Genomic DNA, 21,857 nt, shown 5'->3' with positions numbered 1-21,857 from the left:
ACACTGCTCGTAGCGCGAGATTCATCCTCGCCATCGCCACATCTCGATCCGCTCTTTGCGCTCTTCTCGCCGCTCTTGTAGCCGCCCTCTCCCTGCGGACGAGCTCCACCATGAGACGCCTGATCTCCTGGTCCGATGCTCCGCCGTCCGAATCCATCAGTGGATCTCAGGATCGACGCAACAGCGCCGTTTATCCCGCCCAATCTAGTAGGGGATGCCCCAATTACGAGACCAATGCTCGTGTCCGTACGCGGAAGGACGCGCGGTGTGGCGAGGATCATCCGCTACTAGATGCCATGGGCGAGGGCTGGGGGTCACCGCCGGGGAGGCGCACGGCGAGGTCAACGCGGTGCAATGGGGAAGTCGCGGGCGAGCGGGGGTGCGACATGAGCGGGCGTCGCGTTTAGAGGGTTTGGAATAGACCGGAATCGAAGTTAAGAGTGCCAATTCAACCTGGGGACCTGGTCCAGGTTGACTTCTGTTTCCTGGGGACCTGATCACAGTGATGACTATGTGAACAAATAAACAGAAAATGCAACGAGCACATGACGTAAAAACAGAAAAATGGACTGGAAAACACAAACCAAAGCCAAGCCAAACGGGAGTTTGGGGAAGAAGGTGTTCTGATTTGGGCATCGCCGTCCACAAGAGAATGATCGAAAGGAAAAAAAATTGCACCAGCCGGGAATCGAACCCGGGTCTGTACCGTGGCAGGGTACTATTCTACCACTAGACCACTGGTGCTTGGATGGCAGAATCGCTCAACAAGTATATGCATCTCGTTCTGACCATTACACCCAGCGTTAGCTTACTGGACAATATATTCAGGCACACATCAGGGTTCTTCACAACATATGGTGACGAGAACAAAAGAAGCGGGAAATTGTAACAGAACCAAAATCTCATTTCACTTTATCAAGAATCTGACACAAAGGCCATACAGTATGCTCAATGATCCTGAAAAACTAGGGCAAAATTATTCTGGTATTTGCTATCCCGACCACGGGCTGGAAAAATGATACATATAACTCAGCCAAAAAGAAAAGAAATACAACGTACAGACAGATCATCGTTGGACAAATTTCGATGCACGGTGCATCATTCCAAATGGATCCTCTGCTGCACACAACTGTATCTAGGCACTGCCTCTTTCATCAGCCGAGGACACGCCACAGCGAGGAAGCACTTGGCTTCCAGAAAAACACAATCACTTCCAAGAAATGCTCCAACTATTTTCTCCTTTTCTCATTAAATCTTTCAAAGAACGACTTCGAGGCTTCGTATGTGGACCAGCAGATGGCAGCTGCTGGTGCGTGGAACAGCATTCTCGGCTTCCATCCCCTCATGAGCCCAACGTATCCGTCGCGCTTTATAATCGTTCTAAACACATCTCCTATAGAGCTACTAGCAAAGCGTTCACAGCCGCATACACCCTGACCACAGACAAAAAGAGAACACTGTTATTACCTTGGAAGTAAAAACAGGTGGATGACATTCATGTAAACACAAAAATGAGGAAGTTATCCAAAGTTGAAAATGTGCTAGGAAAATAGAAAGATGATAACATGCATGGAACGATGATATAAAGCAACTGCTGACTAGACCACACATAAGAAGGGTTTGACAGCCCTATTTAGTTAGCTACAGAAACAACACTAGTAATATAACTGGCAAATTTAGTTAAGTATATGAAACTTGATCTTTAATCCATGTTATATTGTACGGTTGTACCAAATGACCTACTCTATAAGTTTTCATGGTAGCCAATTACTCTATAGGTTTTAGGGAATATTTCAAGGTGGCCATAACTTGCATCTTCCCTTATCATGTACTCCCTCTGTCCCATAATATAAGACGTGTTTTGACACTATGACAGTGTCAAAACACGTCTTATATTATGAGACGGAGGGAGTATTTGTGTGTGTTCCTCTCTGTTGTGTGTGGGCTGACGGAGTCCATGTAGTACACCGAGGTTCACATTTATTTAGTACCAAAGGGACACATAAATGGATGCATAGAAAGGAAACATACAAGCCCTTCTGCCTAAAGACCAAGAGATTGCTAACACAATCTCTATGTTGTGTATGTACTCCCTCCGTTCCTAAATACAAGTCTTTTTAGAGATTCCAATGCGGACTACATACGGAGCAAAATGAGTGAATCTACACTCTAAAATATGTCTATATACATCCGTATGTAGTCCTTATTGAAATCTCTAAAAATACTTATATTTAGGAACAGAGGGAGTAACACATAAGAATAACATATTTTTCAATTAACTGAACTAGGGATAGTCGTGCCCCATCATATAAAATTAATAAAGGTAGAAGTTCAATAAGCTGAACTACCAGTGATGGATCGATAATGACTCTACAAGCTACATAAGTACGCACAAGAATATCGCGGTGTCATGTCAAACTAAGTATTCCCGCCGATCCCGCTTACATTGTATAGAGGCTACGTCAATTAATTCAGATCAGAGGGAGTACTACAAATGATAGTGAGGAGCTGAGGATACTGAGATGACATTAGCACAAATTTTCCAAGTTACAACTACAGTATCATTAATGTGACAACCAACCATTTGTAACTCCTCATCAACATTTCCATCAAAATCTTGTAAGGTCAGCTGTCTGTTGATGTCATTTCAACCAGGTTACGGTGGCCTAAAACTTACACCTTGAATCTTCTAGTAATTTGTTCTGATTTTTCCTAGCAGAAAGCGCCACGACACAATTAATGTTTCATAGGTGAAAAAAGACTGCGGCTTCAGAAGAGGCCCAAGTTCAGCATATCTATATCTAACTGGTCAGTTAGCACTTATCGCGACTGAAAAGATGCTCCTTACATCACTAGCTCTTCAACATTAATGCTACAGAGCACCCTATAAGGACAGAATAGAAAATTTAGGAACAGATCAAAGTGCAACTGGAAAATAGAAATTTTAACTGTAAAAAGTCATTCCAAGAATCTTGGAGGTGAACAGAAACACCAGAAAAGGCATAAAATTTCCCCATTTGCTGAGTAAGCCGCAACAAATCAACTCAGACCAGCTCATTAAAGTTCAATGAGCTGAACTACCAGTGATGGATCGATAATGACAACGGATCTACAAGACACATAAGTATGCATAAGACAATCGGTGTGTCATGTCAAAGAGAATGCTACTATAAATGATAGTGAGAAGCTGAGGATATTGATATGTTATTAGCAATTACGTTCCAAGTTATTACAACTACAATATTATTAATGTGATTCACCAACCATTTGTAACTTCTCATCAACATTTCCATCAAAACCTTGTAAGGTCAGCTGTTGTCGATGTCATTTCAAATAGGGTAAGGTGGCATAAAACTCACACCTTGAGTCTATACTAATTTGTTTTGATTTTTCCTAGCAGAAAGCGCCACGACACAGTTAATGTTCCATAGGTGAAAAGACTGCAGCTTTAGAAGAGGCCCAAGTTTAGCATTATCGCGACCGAAAAGATGCTCCTTGTATCATTAGCTCTTCAACATTAATGGTACAGAGCACCCTATAAGGACAGCGATCACCAATAAGTCACTAACAGATCAAAGGGCCACCGGAAAATAGAAAATTTAACTGTAAAAAGTCATTCCAAGAATCTTGGAGGTGAACAGAAACACCAGCACAGGCATAAAATCTCTCCATTTGCTGAGCAAGCCGCACAAATCAACTCAGACCAGCTCCAATGATATCTACTATATGTCATTAAAGGTGACGGCAAAAGCAAACGTGTAAGATCCTCACCTGGCACTGCAGCTGCGTCTTGACAACGTCGAGTGGTGTGGTCAACGCGGCTGCTAGAGCACCGGCGGCAGCACCCGCAGTGGCGTGCACGGCAAGCGACTCCTCGTCAGCTGCCATGTCTCCGAGCACACGCTTGGCCGCCTCGTAGGTCGAGAAGTGGACGGCGGTGTAGGGCGCGTTCATAAGCACCGTGGTCCGGTACGACACGAAGAACGCCCTGAGGCCCTCATCGCGGAACACGGTGCGGACGCAGTGCGCGACGCCGGTGTAGGGGCTGCTCGTGAGCTGCAGCCGCTGCTTGACGGTGTCCATGGGGGTGAAGACGGCGTCGCTGGCGATGGTGGCGAGCACCCCCGAGGAGGCGTGCGCCGCGGGGTTGTTGGGGCCGAACCGGTCCGAAAGGCGCGACTTGGCGAACTCGTAGACGGAGAAGTAGACGGCGTGGGCGGGGCCGGCGCCGAGGGCCATGGCGGGGAGGCCGCGGTAGAGCGCGAGCGCGCCGCCCTCCCCGGCGACGGCGGCCCGCAGCGCGGCCCCCAGCGAGAGGGTGGGGCGGCAGGGCGGCGAGGCGGCCTGCATGTGCGTCTTGAGGGTGTCGACCGGGAACATGGCCGTGTGCTCAACGACGCCGGCGACGGAGCCGGCGAGCATGTACTGCCAGAAGCGCAGGCCGTCGTGGGTCGCGGCGGCGGCCGGCCCCGCGACGGCGAGGGCCGGCTTGGGCGGGTCCTGGGCCGGCTCCTCCGCTGCGGCGGCGGCGGCGGGGGGGAGGAGCCTGTCGGGGGTGCGGTAGTCGGCGGCCATGGCGAGGGGCGCCGCTAGGGTTAGGGTTTTGAGCGGGAACGGGGCGGGGGAGGGGGAGGGGGCGAGGGTGGAGGAATAATGAAGGGGAGGAGGCGAGATTTGGAGGAGATGTCGCCATTTAGGCGGAGGGGAGGGGGAGGAGCCCCGGTGGTCAAGTCCATCTCCAGGCATCCTCTTCGGCCTCCTCTCCTCTCCTCTCTCGCCTCCTGTCGCGGTTTCTTCCCCAAGTTTCTCTCTTTCTCTGCTCGTGCAATGTAAATTCTCTTCCTTTCAGGTTTCCAAGAGGCAAATTCTGTCTTTTTTGCCTCCTTTCTTTCTTGTGGCGTCGTCAATGAACTTCCTTAATTCCCTGGTTAATTATGCGGTCTAGGAGCAAGGAGAGTTGCCTTTTATGTCCAAAAGGGGATATTCTAGAGATCAATCTCTGATCTAATTGGAATTGTACACGTTACGTGATGGTTTATAACCCCGATTTGACCTGGGTGATCGATGTTCACTAGTGGAGGTTGAATTGTCCGGCTGTCAACAGGATACTGAATCTGTGATGTAACTGTCCGAGCTCCAGATTAAAAAGTTCGGATTTTATTGGAAGGAAAAGATTTTGGGCCTAGGAAGACAAGTCCAGCATGAGGATCTGCAGGTCAAAGAGCACAAAATGAGCTTGTCTATGTGCCAGGTGGCTCAAATTTTGTTAATGGATCGGACTTGAGAAGGGCGGACTAAATTATGCAGGGGCCATATAAAATCCGTTGCTCCGGGATCGTTTGATCTTATAGAAAACACAAATCAGAGTGACGCGGTGGCCAGGGTAGCAACTTTTTCATATATATTTTTATGATACGATCGTACACACACCCCAGATCCACCTCTGTTATTTGCTGGGTCGAAAGAGAAGATACAGTTGTCGGTAGTTCACGCAATAGTCATTCTCCCCAAACAAGAGCAGATGAAAAAGAAAACGGCAGAGAGAAGAAGAAAATGTCAGCTCCTATACTTACAGAACACAAGAAGCATACACTCGTACTTCCCAGTTCGAGTCCGTGACTCTTCTGCCATCCTCATAATTCGTCCAGTCTACAGCATCATGAACAGAATATTCGGCAGCACAAACTAACTATTTGTCATCGAACGCTTCTAGGTTTGATGATCCAAACATCAACACATATCAATATCTTTGTGGCAGCAGTGGCAATACATAAATTCAGATCAACAACATCGCAGATTGCATTACATCCATCCTTTCGAAAATGAAGCCTCCAATACCCACAAAGGACTCGAGTCCGCAGAATTTGATTTGCCAAGGACAAATGCAGCACAGAACAGACAAGAGAAGGCCAAGTGACCATGGAAATTTCATGAATCCGTAAAAGGGGAATCTGTTAAATTGTAGCCAAACCACTGGTCATCTGCACCAGAGCCCAGGAACAGCACGTAGCACGATTACGCTACTGCAGCTCAGAAACTATCCTGTGGCAGGTTCATATTCTGAAAATGACAAATGCATAAAGATCCCACTAGTAGAGTATAAACAAGCATCTTTATCTGTACAAAAGAAAATGAAAGCTCCAGCTCTGAAACACGGCCAGTAAAATGATTCCCTCTTGAGCCGGCTCATGAAAACAAAATAGCTGCACCACTTTCTGGCCTGATGGAATGGCAAGGAAGCAAAATTACCATGCTTCCCTATGATAATAGGTTCCTCTACTCATAATAACGTCACACCACATTATAATAGAAGTAAATAAGCAGAGCACAAGCATCATGTTGTCTGCAGTACTCACAAACTAACTGTGATGCATCAGAATTCTACAAGTTCCTTTACACAGGACCATCGTATGATGCAGATCATAGGATCAACTTTATTCTTTGACCTGTGTGATCAGACAACATCAATCACAACTGTTGTTACACGCTAGCCGACTTCACACAGTTTCATAAGGATGTACAGCGTTGAAAAAAATCAGGATATATAGCTGATCACATTTGATCTGGGTATTACTTGCATGGTAACATATAGAACTTTTATAGTAATCACATCCAAATTTCAGTTCCCAATTACAGAATTCGCTGCTAAATTTATAGCAGGAAGAACAATTTGAAGTTAATACCAATTTTGAAGAAAGAATCCTAAATTCAAGGGCCTCAAAAACTGAATGAGAGGAAGGCCAGTATAGTCATATTATGGTCATAATCACTTGGAATTGAACCAATTCTGAATATTCCATATTTCCATGTGAATAAATAGCCGAGCATCAACTATTGTACATATATGAAAGTCCCCCACCCCCCCTGCCCGAAAATGGAAGAGAAAAAGAGAGCGCTGCAGGTAGTGTAAGGACCTACTAGGCTTAATTATGATCACCGGGTCTTATCTCCATTAGTAGCTCATTCAGATACTCCACCACTAATATGCAAGTACAAAGATACATGATTCATTGATGGTACCTGGCATATGGGCAGAGATCAAAGGTTTTGCTTTCAACCCAATCCACATATGCTTGTCCACTGTATGACTGTCAATACTGGTATTGAATTTTTCTACTTCTCAGTGGTTTACAGTGGTGTATGGACCTCTAGTATCTCTGCTCTGACTTCTTGGGTTTCTTCTTGGACGAACAAACATGCTCTGGACAGATAACATACCATAAGGTTACATTTGATGCTATCATCCTATCACAGTGACCATTAAAAAAATCCTATCACAGTGACCATTAAAAAAAACATCCTATCACAGTAATAACTCTGAAGCTTTTCAATGGGGGAGATTATGTAAACTGTACAAACACCATTTCCCCTTTCAGAGAACAAGATCGTGGCTTATACTGGGAATGACAGATAATTAAACAATTTAAAATAATGCGGACGTATGTCAGATACGGAGTATTTGTTAGCAATGTAACTTGTTTCCATGCATCAGTAACTGCATATTATCCTCACCTTGAAATGATCTAAACTGTGTATCATTAATTCTGGTTTGTCTCGAGATAAACAGCAGTACAGATCAAAAGAATCACACACACAACATCAGCATGTTCTATTAGAATAGACATTTATTTGACCTTACCTTAATTCTCCATGGCAAACTGATCCAAAATTCCAGGTTCGGAATGGCCTAGAATACATCAAGTAAGACAGAAATGTGGTTTAAGAGCATTAAAATGGTTAATAAATTGCAATACATGACAACAATCTGTAAATTTTTATGGTTCACACAGAGAAACAGTTCACATATCATCGCAAAGCTATCTTTTGATGCTATGGTGTAATTTCACAGGACACACTATGAGTCAGTTATCTTTTGATATGGATTTGATGCAGTCTCTTTATACATCTTTTTATGACATCAACTTTCTTAGTTTATTTTACTGTCGTAACTATTTCTTATGTAATTCTTCAGAGATCCAGAAAAATAAGGGAAATGTATTACTCCTAACAGCAGGACTAGCTTTTAAAATTTCATTTTTCTGGAAAAACCATTCGAAATTACACTTGTAAGTAGTTTCACAAAACTACACTTATTTTTTCGTCTAAGGATGTCAATGGAAGTGACAGGTGTGACCACCCGTCAGCATCATAACTTGAAATGCCCATTACAAAGTTGCATCGTCCCTGTATACAGTTGTGTGGTTTCTTGACAGTGATAGAAAGAAGCGTGATTCTGTGAATATGTTTCTTCGAATTTTAGTTATTTGAAATATCAAGGAACATTGTACTGTATTTTTTCCTCCACCAAAAGCTAAAATGATTGAAACTGAGATTACCATACGAAACCATATTTTCAGTACTGCAAAGTATATTTCGAATATCTGAAATTAAGCTACTCCCTAAAAGAAACGACCTAAACTTTTGGTCTCCCAACCTGAGTTTGCATTACCCATTTGAAATTATTTTGGTCTCTCAAGTCTCGACATTTGGCTCAGGTACAATTTTAGATATATTTTGGTATCTCGACTCTGGGAGTGGTTCCGACTCAATTTTCTTTCTCCAAGACAAGCAGAGCTTCACAAATTTGGACAGAAAATTTGCTGAACCCGTCAACGAAGCTGAGAGACCGAAAGTACCCTCAAAAGGTTCAGAGTTTAAACTACATGACAACAACTGAGCAGAGTTTAGCATGACATGGATGTGGTATTTATTGCATAAAACTAAGACCAACGACTCTGTGCAAGACTAGCTTTACCTCTACAGAACGAATGCCGAGGAAATAATATCTATAGATTGCACCAATCAGAATGTATCCTCCAAGAAGGCACAAAATTCTGCAAAGCAGTTAAATATTAGTCAAGCCAGACCTCAATATGCAGTGAGAAACTTTGCTGGCAGTGGGCGATCATGAGGATTGTTGATCAATGGTCTGGCAACTATGTGAAGTTTAGTAACTAAATGCAACTCAACATAACATACGTTATGAACGAAGTGCCTAACCATCCCCAGCCATTTCCAGCATCAGACACTGATCTTGCACACCCAGAAGGGTGTCTAAGTACCGTAACCTGTGAGGTAAAATTTTATTAATGCCTTGCAAGAAATCTGCTGTATTCCCAACAAAAAGAAAAAAGAAAGGAAATATGCTATATCATAAGTATTGCGACGGAAAAATAGCGCACTCACGTAATCACAACTTCCAGATTGGGTGAATGTATCCGGTAGCTGCAAAAGAGAAGGGGGGAGAAAGCAGCACAAAATAAGAATGCAACAGTGACGGAGGAAAGAACAAAAGAAAGTTTAGCTTAAAAAATGTACTCACTTGGGCTACAGCTGAATCACAAAAGATGAAAACAGAAATAGAACACTTTGATGAAAACATCTTGACAATGACACCCTTTTGTGGATTACCTTCATCTGCTTTTCCCTCAGCAAAAACAAACAACTAGGTAAGCTTCACATAGCAAGGATATTTGGGTACGATGTATACATGATTCTTACCTATTAGAGATATATGGGATCCAGATGCCCTTCCAATGGTTGTACAAACATCATACCCTGCAGAAAGAAAAATGTAGACTCCAAGCACTAAGTCACTAATACCAGTAGCCAGAAAGAAAATGCTGCAATTTAATTTTAAACAAAAATAATTAACATCATTAGAAAATGCAGTGGGAAGTGGGAACTACTTAATAATGATTGCAACTGAAGGAGTTTTAAAGGAAGCTTATTATCACCAGAAAACGCATACTGGAAAGTACTTAATTGACCGACCACTCCACCAGTGCCATTCTTGATGCACTTTGTAAGGTACAAGAAGAAAAGGCTGGCGAAAATATATCCAATCAGGAGAACAAACCTACCTCCAATGTTATTTGAAGCAAGTGCGCTGCATTGGGTGCCACACCTCAATGGACCACCACAGTCCTAATTTGGTAAAGAAATAGTTAAGGCGGAAAAACGAAGCAAAAGAAATCTGTCATCGAGATGCAGGTATAGACAAATCCAACATTAGCAAAATATACTATGATGCAGTTAGGCTTCTGCTTGATACAAATATAATGGTTTTTGGTTGTCTCTGTTATGTATACAGATCAGCACACTGATGTTACTAGTTCTCAAGACTGTCACAGTAGGTTTTCTTTGGTGACGTACTTGCGATTGAAACCATTATCGCTACTCCTACCACTGCTACTGATCTAACACCTTGTTTCTGTTTCTTTTTTTGTAGTAGAAAATAAGAAAACCCAGTTTGAAAAACAAAAAAGTAACATTATGATAGGATGATTACAAATTTCAGGATGACCTGATCATTTCTGCACTAGTACATGTGATTTGCCATGAGAATGGAAACGGAGGCTATACTCTAAGGAAGTATTTCTTGTATTTGTAAAATATAAGTGAGATACTCAAGAAAGGCCGACCCGCTGAGGTAAACACAACATAAGACCAGATGAAAGAACAATAAACAGATGCACTAGCCAGCATAAACAGACAAGCTAACCGATAAAAGGAAGGTTTCCAATTAAATTATGGGATGATAAATCAGTAGAGTACCTCACAGTGAAGACAGACAGGTGGGTCAAAGTTGAATATCATCTGATCGCAGAGCTGCAAACAATAACAAAATGGTGAGGCAGTACATGAAAACCTCTAGGCTATATTATACGCAGAGATTTCAAACAATCCACATTGCAGTTTTTATCCACACCTAGTTGTGGTTGTAGTGTAGATATCTTAACGTAGCAACTACATATGCAAAAACAATCACACAAAAGGAGTGTCCTAGCGAAACAAACCTGGAACCAGATGACTGAATCGTTCATGGCCACTTTGTAAAACCTGAAACACAAGATGCTCATCGTTATGGGACAGAGTGGAACTTAGATAGCGATCAGAAAACGTGACGGTAAACATACAGGCGACTGTAAGCTGCATGCTCCGAAATACCAAGTCCTTTGCCAATCGCGTAAAGAATATTCAATCATGGTTTCAACATTCAAGAAGCAAGCCAAGAAGAGCACCAATGCAACAACTTGCTGAGAGCCTGAGACATCTTGCTCCCCTACCAAGGCAGGTTACATGGAGTACTTACTACTCCCTCCGTTCCGAATTACTTGTTCCCCTACCTTGCTCCCCTACCAAGGCAGGTTACATGGAGTACTTACTACTCCCTCCGTTCCGAATTACTTGTCTTAGATTTGTCTAGATACGGAGGTATCTAGCACTAAAATAAGTCTAGATACATCCGTATCTAGACAAATTCAAGACAAGTAATTCGGAACAGAGGGAGTATATAGGAGTACGTACTAATCGGTCCATCATGTGAAAACCAAGAGGTCCCCAGAACAACAAAATAACTGAACCCCGATCCCCGCCGATGGCAGGGAAAGTGGCAACTAGCACTGTAGTAATACTACAGTACTCCACTTTTCAAGAGACGAAATCACCACTTCACAATTGAGTCAGCGATAACAAGTAAAAAAAAAACATCACGCGAGCATTTCGTCAAACATGAGAAGCGCGTGTCCACTAAGCACGAGGACCCTGAGCGTATCGCACGCATCTCCTATCAATTCGTTCAGGTTGGTTTGATCTCATGACGCGACTCGCAGACTCGCTCCCAAACTAGCATATCCATATGCCGATCGAAGCGAAGGAGTGGCCAATTTATCGATTAAGCGGTGCCAACGGGCAGTGCGCAGTTGGTTGGTTAGTAAGTTACCCATCCTCGCTGAGGACGCCGTGGCGGTGGGCCGGCGTCGGCGCCGCGAGGCTGAAGTTATAGAGCGCGCCACCGCGCTCGACCGAGAGCTCGCAGGAGCCGCCTCCACCTTCCGCGGCGGCGAGGCAGAGCAGGCCGAGGCTCCAGGCAGCCGCGACGAGCAGAACCCGCTGCTGCGGTCGCGGCGCAGGCATTTGCACCGGCGACGCCGAGGGGCGGAGAGCGGCCGGGCGAGGAAACGCCGCCGGTTGCCTCGGGTGCTCCACCGTCTCTTGCACGCTCGCGGAGTCTCAGGGCCGCAGCACGGGCGAGCTTTGGTCGGCTGACGTAGTACAGTACGTGTCGCGTTCCGTGTGTCTCTCTCTTGGTCCGGGACGGACCGCCGTTGTGGCCTCCGTCCGCCTCGGTGCGTCGCGGCGTGCGTCGCCCACGTGCTGGCCTCGGGTCTGGTGCAGCGGCTGTTCTTCCCGTGCCGTGCTTGGCATCGCGGGCCCGCCCTGTCAGGTCTGATCAATTAGACAGTGACATGCTCCGTCGGTTTAAGCAACCGAACGTGCCGAGTTCTCGATTTTGATTGGTGTGTCACGGTTGCAATCAAGAGAAATTTCAGTGGCTCATGAAATTAGAACAAGGGAGCGTCTAGAACTCAGCTAGCCGATTGTGAGGAAGGGAAAAAGGCAGATCTTCAGTGTCAAATATGAGAGGCTACCGGACTGGTGTGCAGTATGTAGCATGATAGGTCATCTTCATACGTCGCACGGCGACGGTGTCCATGCTGCCTCTAAACTGGTGTTTAAGGATTTGCGAGCTTCCTGGAGTGGACGTGGTGGTGGAAGAGGCTCCATGATTCAGGGTGGTATTTCCCCTGCTGCCTCAGGAGGAGGCTTTGGTAATGTGGTTCAATCAGCCATGGAGGTGGATAACAAGCAAGGCGAGATGGGCACTACTGTCGAAGGCGATCCTAGCAGGAAAAGGGATGCTAACGATAACCAAGCTCCACCGGCGGTATCTATTATTGCTCCAGCTAGCTCGGGTGGAGGTGTCATACCGCCAAGCCCATTTGACAAGCAAGACCCAAAAAGAGTTAGAACAGGTGCTAATGCTGTTCCTATTGGTCTGAACAAATCAAAGAATGTGTCTACATCAGCTGGCCCTTTCGAGGGGCACCGCCGGGAGCAATGAATCTCATCAGTTGGAACTGCCGGGGGGCGGGGAACTCCCGTACAGTTCGTGAAATTGCAACGATCTCTCAGTCGCATTCCCCCATGCTAGTCTTTCTCTGTGAGACTAGACAAAAAGCTTCAAAAATGAGAAGGATACGATCTCGTATTGGCTTAAAAGGTTTTGATGGTGTTGATAGTTCTGGGATGAGTGGGGGACTAGCTCTCTTCTGGCATGAGTCCTATTTGGTGGAGATCATGGACAAAAATGACCGTTACATTGATGCTCTGGTCAAGGAGAACGTTGATGCAACACAGTGGAGGGTTACCTTTGTGTACGGTGAACCTCGCGTCGAGAACCGGCATCTAATGTGGTCCAAATTGCAAGCTCTATCAAATACAAGTGAATGTCCATGGTTAGTGATTGGTGACTTCAATGAAGCTCTTTGGGATTTTGAACACATGTCTGCTACACCAAGACCTGAACCACAAATGATTGCATTCAGAGATACTCTAGAGATTTGTGGCCTGGTTGATCTTGGTTTTTCTGGCATATCATTTACTTATGACAATCTGCGAGCGGGAGCAGCCAATGTGAAAGTGCGGCTGGATAGAGCTACAGCTACAAATGACTAGCGCAATCTTTTCCCGTTCTACTCTGTACAGCATGTAGTTTCGCCCTGCTCTGACCATGTGGCACTGGTACTTAAAGGGACCCCGGACTCGGGTCAGCAGGGTCCCAAGGCCAGGCGTTATGAAATTTTCTGGGAAAGGGACATCTCGCTACCGGAGGTGATTAAGGAAGCTTGGGAGTCCGTGGGCAGTGTAGACAACCTAGAAAAACTTCAAACATGCCTGAGCAAGACCCTAGCTACGCTAAGTGTATGGGGTAATAACAAGTTTGGGAATATATCCCGGGAGTTGGCCAAGTCACGGACTCAACTAGAAGAACTGATGAGTATGAATGCCGATAAGCAAGATATAAGAAATATTACTGATAAGATGAACGAACTAATTTATCAGGAGGAAATGATGTGGCTGCAACGTTCTACAATTATGTGGCTGAAAGAAGGCGACCGTAACACCAAGTACTTTTAGAGTAAAGCAGTTTGGCGAGCTCGCAAAAATAGAATTCGAGAACTCACCGACACTATTGGTGTGATTCATTCAAATTTTGAGGATATGGCCGCCCTGACAAATGATTATTTCAAAGGGATTTTTACTGCTGATCCGAGCTTGAATGCGTCTTGGGTGCTTGATTTGCTGGAGGTTAAAGTTTCAACCCAGGATAATGAGAGGTTGTCTGCCCCCTTTGGTGACAAGGAAATATCTGATGCACCTTTTCAGATTGGGCCATTGAAGGCTCCTGGCCCGGATGGTCTACCGGCAAGGTTTTTTCAACAGAACTGGGATGTGCTAAAAACTAGTGTAATCACAGCAGTCAAGGAATTTTTTGCTACCGGCGTAATGCCGGAAGGGGTAAACTCTACTTCCATTGTTCTTATTCCCAAAATTCCTAATCCATCTAATTTATCCCAATACTGGCCTATAAGTCTATGCAATGTCATTTATAAGATCATTTCCAAATGCTTGGTGAACCGCTTGAGACCATTACTTGATGATATAGTCTCTCTAGAGCAGAGTGCCTTTATTCCAGGGCGTATGATCACAGATAATGCGCTAGTGGCCTTCGAGTGTATTCATCATATTAAGCAAGAGAAGGATCCAACAAAGAGTTTCTGTGCTTATAAGCTTGACCTTTCGAAGGCATATGATAGGGTGGATTGGAAGTTCCTAAAACAGGTGATGCAAAAGCTGGGTTTCGCTCAATGATGGGTAGACTGGATAATGTCTTGTGTCACATCGGTGAGGTATTCTGTCAAACTCAATGGGACCCTCTTGGATTCATTTGCACTGACACGTGGTCTTCGGCAGGGCGATCCTCTATCACCGTTCTTATTCCTTTTTGTGGCGGACGGACTCTCGGCTATTATGAAGCATTATGTATCTTCGGGTGAGTTATCTTCGATTAAGGTATGCAGACGAGCCCCGGGCATATCACACCTTTTGTTTGCGGATGATACTATGTTGTTTTTTGAGGCAAACCGAGCACAGGCTGAAAAAGTCAGATTGGCCCTGGATCAATATGCAAGTGCAACTGGACAATCTCTAAATTTTGATAAGTGCTCTATCCTCTTTGGTTCGGCTTGTCCAGTTAATATCCAGGAGGAAGTTAGGGGGGCACTAAATGTTACTACTTTGGTCTTTGAGGAGAAGTACCTTGGTCTTCCTACCCCTGATGGTCGCATGTCAAAGGAGAAATTTCAGAACCTACAGATGAGTCTAACGAAGAGGTTGATCCAGTGGGGAGACGGGCATCTTGCCCAACCTGGGAGGGAAACTCTTATTAAATCTGTTGCTCAGGCCTTACCAACCTATCTTATGGGTGTGTTCAAACTTCCTTTCTCTGTATGTGATGAACTTACAAGAATGGTAAGAGCGTTTTATTAGGGTGCTGAAAAAGGTAAAAGGAAGGTGCATTAGCGCGCTTGGGATGACTTGGTGCAACCAAAGAGTAAAGGAGGTGCGGGGTTCAGAGATTTTAGAATATTCAACCAAGCCTTACTAGCGAGGCAAGCATGAAGACTAATTTATAAACCTGACAGTCTCTGTGCGCAAGTGTTAAAAGCAAGATATTACCCGAATGGCAATATTCAGGATACTGTTTTCTCTGGCAATGCTTCATCTTCGTGGCAAGCTATTATCTATGGCCTTGACCTCTTGAAGAAGGGCTTAATTTGGAGAGTGGGGAATGGCAGAAGTATCCGCGTGTGGCGTGATAACTGGATCCCGAGACCCTTCTCCTACAAACCCATTACTCTGCAGGGGAGATGTAGGATACGACTTGTCTCAGATTTGCTGAATAATAATGGGTCATGGAATGCTGCTGTGCTATAGGAATTATTCCTTCCAGCTGATGTGGTCGAAATTTTGAAGATTCAGGCTTCCCCCCGTCAGGAGGGTGACACACTTGCTTGGGATCCCGGTAAATACGGAGTTTTTTCGGTCAGAAGTGCATATGAGTTTGGTTTTGAAGAGGCTCACAGGAGCTCCGCTACGGGATCTAGTGCTCATCCGGATGGGCGTCGCAGCTGCTGGAAACTAATTTGGTCCTCTGATGTTCCCCCCACGGTCAAGAACTTTGCATGGTGGGTAGCTACTAACTCGCTGCCAACATGGAGAAACAAAAATAGGAGAGGACTGGAAGTGCATGCCTTGTGCCCTGTTTGTGCTTCAGAACCGGAAGACTGCCATCATGCGCTGTGTCGTTGTACACTGTCAAGAGGCCTCTGGGACACGATGTCTGAAGTTTGGCCGCTGCCGTGCCTAGCAACAGTACTAAATAATGGTGATGAATGGCTTTTGCATATGCTAGAACCACTACAGGAAGTGGAAAGATCCATGGTCCTCATGACGTTTTGGAGAGCCTGGCATATTCGGAATGAGATCGTGCATCATAAACCTCCTCCGCCTATGGAAGCTTCTAAAAGGTTTTTGGTGAGCTACATGGACTCTCTCATTGGTATTAAAACAGATCTTTCATCTTATCCCAATAGAGGAAAGTCGTACATCACGTATGAGCCCAGAATGCCAATTGCGATATCGAATATAGCCGAGCGCAAATGGTCTGTGTTGGGGAACGTAGTAATTTCAAAAAAATTCCTATGCACACGCAAGATCATGGTGATGCATAGCAACGAGGGAAGAGTGTGATCTACGTACCCTTGTAGACCGACAGCGGAAGCGTTAGCACAACGCGGTTGATGTAGTCGTACGTCTTCACGGCCCAACCGATCAAGCACCGAAACTACGACACCTCTGAGTTCTAGCACACGTTCAACTCGATGATGATCCCCGGACTCCGATCCAGCAAAGTGTCGGGGAAGAGTTCCATCAGCACGACGGCGTGGTGACAATCTTGATGTACTACCGTCGCAGGGCTTCGCCTAAGCACCGCTACAATATTATCGAGGATTATGGTGGAAGGGGGCACCGCACACGGCTAAGAATATGATCACGTGGATCAAATTGTGTGTCTAGGGGTGCCCCCTGCCCCCGTATATAAAGGAGCAGGGGAAGGTGCGGCCGGCCAGGAGGAGTCCTACTCCCACCGGGAGTAGGATTCCCCCCCTTTCCTAGTTGGAATAGGATTCGGGAGGGGGAAAGAGGAGAGAGAGAAGGAAGGGGGGGGGGGCGCCGCCCCCTTCTCCTTGTCCTATTCGGACTAGGGGGGAGGGGCGCGCGGCCCAGCCCTGGCCACCTCTCCTCTCTTCCACTAAAGCCCACTAAGGCCCATATACCTCCCGGGGGGTTCCGGTAACCTCCCGGTACTCCGGTAAAATCCCGATTTCACCCGGAACACTTCCGATATCCAAATATAGGCTTCCAATATATCAATCTTTATGTCTCGACCATTTCGAGACTCCTTGTCATGTCCGTGATCACATCCGGGACTCCGAACAAACTTCGGTACATCAAAATGCATAAACTCATAATATAGCTGTCATCAAAACCTTAAGCGTGCGGACCCTACGGGTTCGAGAACAATGTAGACATGACCGAGACATGTCTCCGGTCAATAACCAATAGCGGAACCTGGATGCTCATATTGGCTCCCACATATTCTACGAAGATCTTTATCGGTCAGACCGCATAACAACATACGTTGTTCCCTTTGTCATTGGTATGTTACTTGCCCGAGATTCGATCGTCGGTATCTCAATACCTAGTTCAATCTCGTTACCGGCAAGTCTCTTTACTCATTTCGTAATACATCATCTTGCAACTAACTCATTAGTTGTAATGCTTGCAAGGCTTATGTGATGTGCATTACCGAGAGGGCCCAGAGATACCTCTCCGACAATCGGAGTGACAAATCCTAATCTCGAAATACGCCAACCCAACATGTACCTTTGGAGACACCTGTAGAGCTCCTTTATAATCACCCAGTTACGTTGTGACGTTTGGTAGCACACAAAGTGTTCCTCCGGCAAACGGGAGTTGCATAATCTCATAGTCATAGGAACATGTATAAGTCATGAAGAAAGCAATAGCAACATACTAAACGATCGGGTGCTAAGCTAATGGAATGGGTCAAGTCAATCACATCATTCTTCTAATGATGTGATCCCGTTAATCAAATAACAACTCTTTTGTTCATGGTTAGGAAACATAACCATCTTCGATTAACGAGCTAGTCAAGTAGAGGCATACTAGTGACACTCTGTTTGTCTATGTATTCACACATGTATTATGTTTCCGGTTAATACAATTCTAGCATGAATAATAAACATTTATCATGATATAAGGAAATAAAATAATAACTTTATTATTGCCTCTAGGGCATATTTCCTTCAGTCTGCTCCTAAGCTGGGTTGGGTGAAGCTTGATACTGATGGTTCGTTTATGGATGATGGGTCTACTGGTGCTGGGATGGTGTTACGAGATGATAAGGGTGCAATTATATTCTCGTCCTGCAGACAGTTATTTTCTTGCGGAGATGCTCTTGAAGCCGAGCTTTGTGCGTGTATGGAAGGTTTGTCCTTTGCACTACAGAGAAGTGAACTACCGGTGCAGATGGAGATGGATTCAATAGTGGCGGTCAAATTAATCCAGGCTTCGGGGATGGACAGATCGGTCTACACGCCGGTCATCAAAGAGATTAAATACCTTATGTCCCTTCGTGAAACTTGTATTACTCATGTAAACCACAGCCAAAATAAAGTTAGTGATAGTCTAGCAAGATTTGCTCGTGTTGAGGGAAGAACCTTGACTTGGCTAGGGTCTGGCCCTCGGGAAGTTTTAGAGCTAGCTACGATTGATTGTATGAACCTTGGGAACGAGTAATACAATATTTTCACCCACAAAAAAAATAGAACTCAGCTAGCTGAAATTTAAATTGGTCTCATTCACCTTTTTAGACAATGGTTTTTTTTAACTTTCTTTTTAGACAATGGTTTGGTTCACATGACATCATTGTACTATTTTGTTGTTAGCCTGTTTGTTGCCACCAGCCAATTATATTTTATCTGGTTGTGGGTCTCACATATACCCAGCCCAAGAATTTATATTTTACTGTTGTTGTCCCTGCTGCGCGTCACATCTACCCGGCCAACAGATCACTGACAGAGAAAGAAAGAAAATTACGTAAAATGTGAATCCTACCCACGACCTTGCTAAAATGGCTGGTTAGCTTCAGCCCCTCTGACTACAAAAGATCTCTATACAAAGAAAGTATTGTGCCTGTATTATACGAGTTGTAACAATTTGTTTTTTGTTAGCAAAAATAACTTGATTTCTAGTGTTTTCCATGTAGCCTGGCTGCACAAATGTTTCACTAGTCATGAGAAAAAAACGAATGGATTGAAACGGAAACAACTCGGAGGAAGGGTGATATTTAGAAAATTGTATTTTCAAAACCGAGCATGCATCAAATTGTGTGCGTATTGCGTCAACTACAATTATGTATGAGTCGCGCTGTGAACTTCTTTTTTTAAGAAAGGAGAGAAACATGGCCTGCACGAGTTGCGTATGTATTCAGTGCTTGCAATTGTCCATGGAACGTGACACGTACGGTAGCAACCCGTTTTTGAAAATATGTAGTTACGATCCAACTTAAAAATTTGTAGTTACGATCCCATTATGAAAGCTTACAATTGTGTTCTGTTGAAAACATGCGGTTGCGACCTTCACCGAAACTTGCAGTTGCGAAACCATTTAAAAACTTGCAGAACCCTCTGAAAATATGCAGTTATGACCCCCAAGAAACATTGGGGCTACGACCCCATTTAAAACATGCAGTTGCAACCCTCATTTAAAAATTCACAATTGCAACCATATTAAAAAAAACTTGTGGTTGGGACACTGACTTAAAAACTGATAGTAGATGAGAGCAAGAGCAACATGAAAAAAAATTACAAATACATAAAAGGAAAAAAACAAAATAACTACATGAGAAAATAGAAGTAAAGATAAAAACATTAAACCACATTTAGAATATTTAAAAAATAAAAGGAAAAACAAAAACAAAAAAATAACAAATAGAAAAGAAAACACTCCTCAACCCCGGTCGTAGTCGCTTTGTGCACGTGCAGTTACAATACAATGCTTGCATTTGCATGCCAATGCTGGGCATGCAACTGGCTGACAGTCCCTCCCAACCCCCCGAAAGGCCCACATAGCCCAGCTCGATAGACAGGCAAACAAAAGGCCAGGTAAAAACACACGCACACACATAGGCCTCACTCGTATGAGACGAGCGGTGCGTCCCCAATGTCACTCGATGCAACGCACAAAGCCGAAACGAATCCTGATGCATCGAACGAACGGTTAGAAAAATGAATGAGACATAGTTAAAACTCAGCTAGCTGAGTTTCAGTAAAACCGTTAGAACAACCCTAGCACAATCTTTAAAACGTTCATGATCGGCATATTTTACGGAGGACGTTGCATTTTTATCATGCAACCTGTATTTGGAGTTTTTTTAACACAGTACGCATGTAGACGCTTATATATACGCACATACACTCATTCATATGAATGTACACATACACATCATATCCTTATGAGCTGGCATATCATCTTGAGATTGACGAAATCGCCATGGACGCCTTCGTAGTCGACCGTAACGTCTCCTCTCACTAAATGCGCATCGCCAAAAGATCTAAAATAAATCCAAAAAAATGCGACCACCAATGCCAAGTCTAGGATTTTGAAACTTGGTGAGTTGGTTCCACAACAGAAAACCTAACCATCTGAGATGCACTCAGTTCGCTAATCATTAATTTGAGAGCGTGTTCCAACATTGACCGTTTGCAGGAAGGGAAGTTTCACATCTCTCTTATCCTCCCGCGTGGCCTATCTTCTCTCTTTGTCAATGGTGCAAATACCATACCAATCCTCTCGCTCATCTTAATGTTAAAACACGTCAATTAATGCCCATCGCTGCGTGGCCAACTACTCGCGCCATTTTCCATTGTGTTCGTAGTGCGCGCGACACGCGGCTATAAAGAGGCCACCCCCCCCCCCCCCCCCCCCCCCCCCCCACGCCCACAAATCCACTTCCTGCTCGTCCTCACCATGCCACTTCGCCCAAAGCTAAATTGGGCGTCGTTCATGGAGGAGGAGGAATGGCAACTAGACAAGGAGGGCACGCTACAAGAGGCCCCTCATCGCGGAGGAGGAGTGGTGGAAACGCTGACACATGCCGGAGGGCCTCGGCTACCCGTTGCCATGCCGAAGCCCTACCTTGATCGCATTGAAGGACGCTCGACGCTGGAGATGTCTTGCCGCAACTAGTATTCCACTGCCGCGCCAAAGCCCTGCCTCGGTTGCGTCGAAGGCCGATCGACATGCCTTGCCACAGTCATTTTCCCGCAGCTCCTTCACTACTAGGGAGGCTTGGGATGCCTGTGGTGACTTGCAAGCGCAGAGTGTTTAGCTTAGCCTTTTTGAAGTAAGAATATCGATTCTACAAGGAGCATAGGAATTTGACTTCGTCTCTTGTAGGGACCTATGCGAAAGGTTGTAATGTTTTTGAGTGAAATGCGGACAGAAATAAATCATGCAAAAGAAGTAAAAAAAAACAACGCAACGTAAATGAAGTGATGAAACCAACGGGGGATCGAGGCATTCTAAGTGAGTTCGGAATTCCCACTAGTAAATGTCTAACTTAACTTACTCGATTGCATAGTTCTAAGTTGGATACAACTTTTCCAAGTAATCATATCTTGCATGCCTCTACTTAGTTTCCCCATTCCGATCCTCACTATGGTAATTAAGACTTTCTCACGGATGCGGCCACACCAATGGTTCTCCTTTATTCCCATATCAATTGCAAACCACGGTAAGAGAGGATATTATTGTCACCTATTTGCCCCTATGTCCATGTAGCGCCCCAAGTCCGATGCGTC

At 44.8% G+C, this 21,857-nt stretch overlaps 2 protein-coding genes and 1 non-coding gene across 7 annotated transcripts; all 3 read right to left on the bottom strand.

The window, feature by feature from the left end:
- Window positions 1-673: 673 nt before the first annotated feature.
- On the bottom strand, window positions 674-744 carry TRNAG-GCC. Its single transcript has one exon. It is a non-coding gene; the product is annotated as a tRNA-Gly (tRNA).
- Window positions 745-883: 139 nt separating this feature from the next.
- Window positions 884-4,854, bottom strand: LOC125551978 (mitoferrin-like). The gene is made up of 2 exons (XM_048715403.1): window positions 3,772-4,854; window positions 884-1,433 (listed from the first exon to the last, which is right to left on the bottom strand). The coding sequence occupies exons 1-2, from the start codon at window positions 4,744-4,746 to the stop codon at window positions 1,230-1,232; spliced, it is 1,179 nt and encodes a 392-aa protein (XP_048571360.1). The 5' UTR covers window positions 4,747-4,854; the 3' UTR covers window positions 884-1,229.
- A 557-nt stretch (window positions 4,855-5,411) lies between these two features.
- LOC125551979 lies at window positions 5,412-12,162 on the bottom strand. Of its 5 annotated transcripts, none has more exons than XR_007303343.1 (12): window positions 11,726-12,162; window positions 10,800-10,842; window positions 10,558-10,611; window positions 9,864-9,927; window positions 9,502-9,558; window positions 9,323-9,420; window positions 9,187-9,225; window positions 8,980-9,068; window positions 8,756-8,834; window positions 7,640-7,687; window positions 7,021-7,201; window positions 5,412-6,060 (listed from the first exon to the last, which is right to left on the bottom strand). XR_007303343.1 is itself a non-coding variant. In XM_048715404.1 (11 exons), the coding sequence occupies exons 1-11, from the start codon at window positions 11,917-11,919 to the stop codon at window positions 7,121-7,123; spliced, it is 846 nt and encodes a 281-aa protein (XP_048571361.1). In that variant the 5' UTR covers window positions 11,920-12,162; the 3' UTR covers window positions 6,903-7,120. The 5 variants fall into 5 exon arrangements, 2 of the variants coding, with proteins under 2 accessions (XP_048571361.1, XP_048571362.1); XR_007303345.1 differs by lacking the exon at window positions 5,412-6,060 and adding an exon at window positions 6,073-6,220; XR_007303344.1 differs by lacking the exon at window positions 5,412-6,060 and adding an exon at window positions 6,228-6,446.
- Window positions 12,163-21,857: the final 9,695 nt, after the last annotated feature.

The sequence above is a fragment of the Triticum urartu genome, chromosome 4, assembly GCF_003073215.2.
Source record: "Triticum urartu cultivar G1812 chromosome 4, Tu2.1, whole genome shotgun sequence".
NCBI lineage: Eukaryota > Viridiplantae > Streptophyta > Magnoliopsida > Poales > Poaceae > Triticum > Triticum urartu.
This window is presented reverse-complemented; position numbering and strand designations above follow the sequence as displayed.

Bases quoted from the DNA above. Each gene is read 5' to 3' on its own strand.
- LOC125551979 (XM_048715404.1), bottom strand. From the start codon at position 11,919: ATGCCTGCGCCGCGACCGCAGCAGCGGGTTCTGCTCGTCGCGGCTGCC. The intron at 9,226-9,322 runs GTGAGTACATTT...TCTCTTTTGCAG, and splicing joins GTGATTCAGCTGTAGCCCAA to CTACCGGATACATTCACCCA. The intron at 7,202-7,639 runs GTAAGGTCAAAT...TTATCTGTCCAG, and splicing joins GTTTGCCATGGAGAATTAAG to AGCATGTTTGTTCGTCCAAG.
- LOC125551978 (XM_048715403.1), bottom strand. From the start codon at position 4,746: ATGCCTGGAGATGGACTTGACCACCGGGGCTCCTCCCCCTCCCCTCCG. The intron at 1,434-3,771 runs GTGAGGATCTTA...GTCTGTGGTCAG, and splicing joins AGACGCAGCTGCAGTGCCAG to GGTGTATGCGGCTGTGAACG.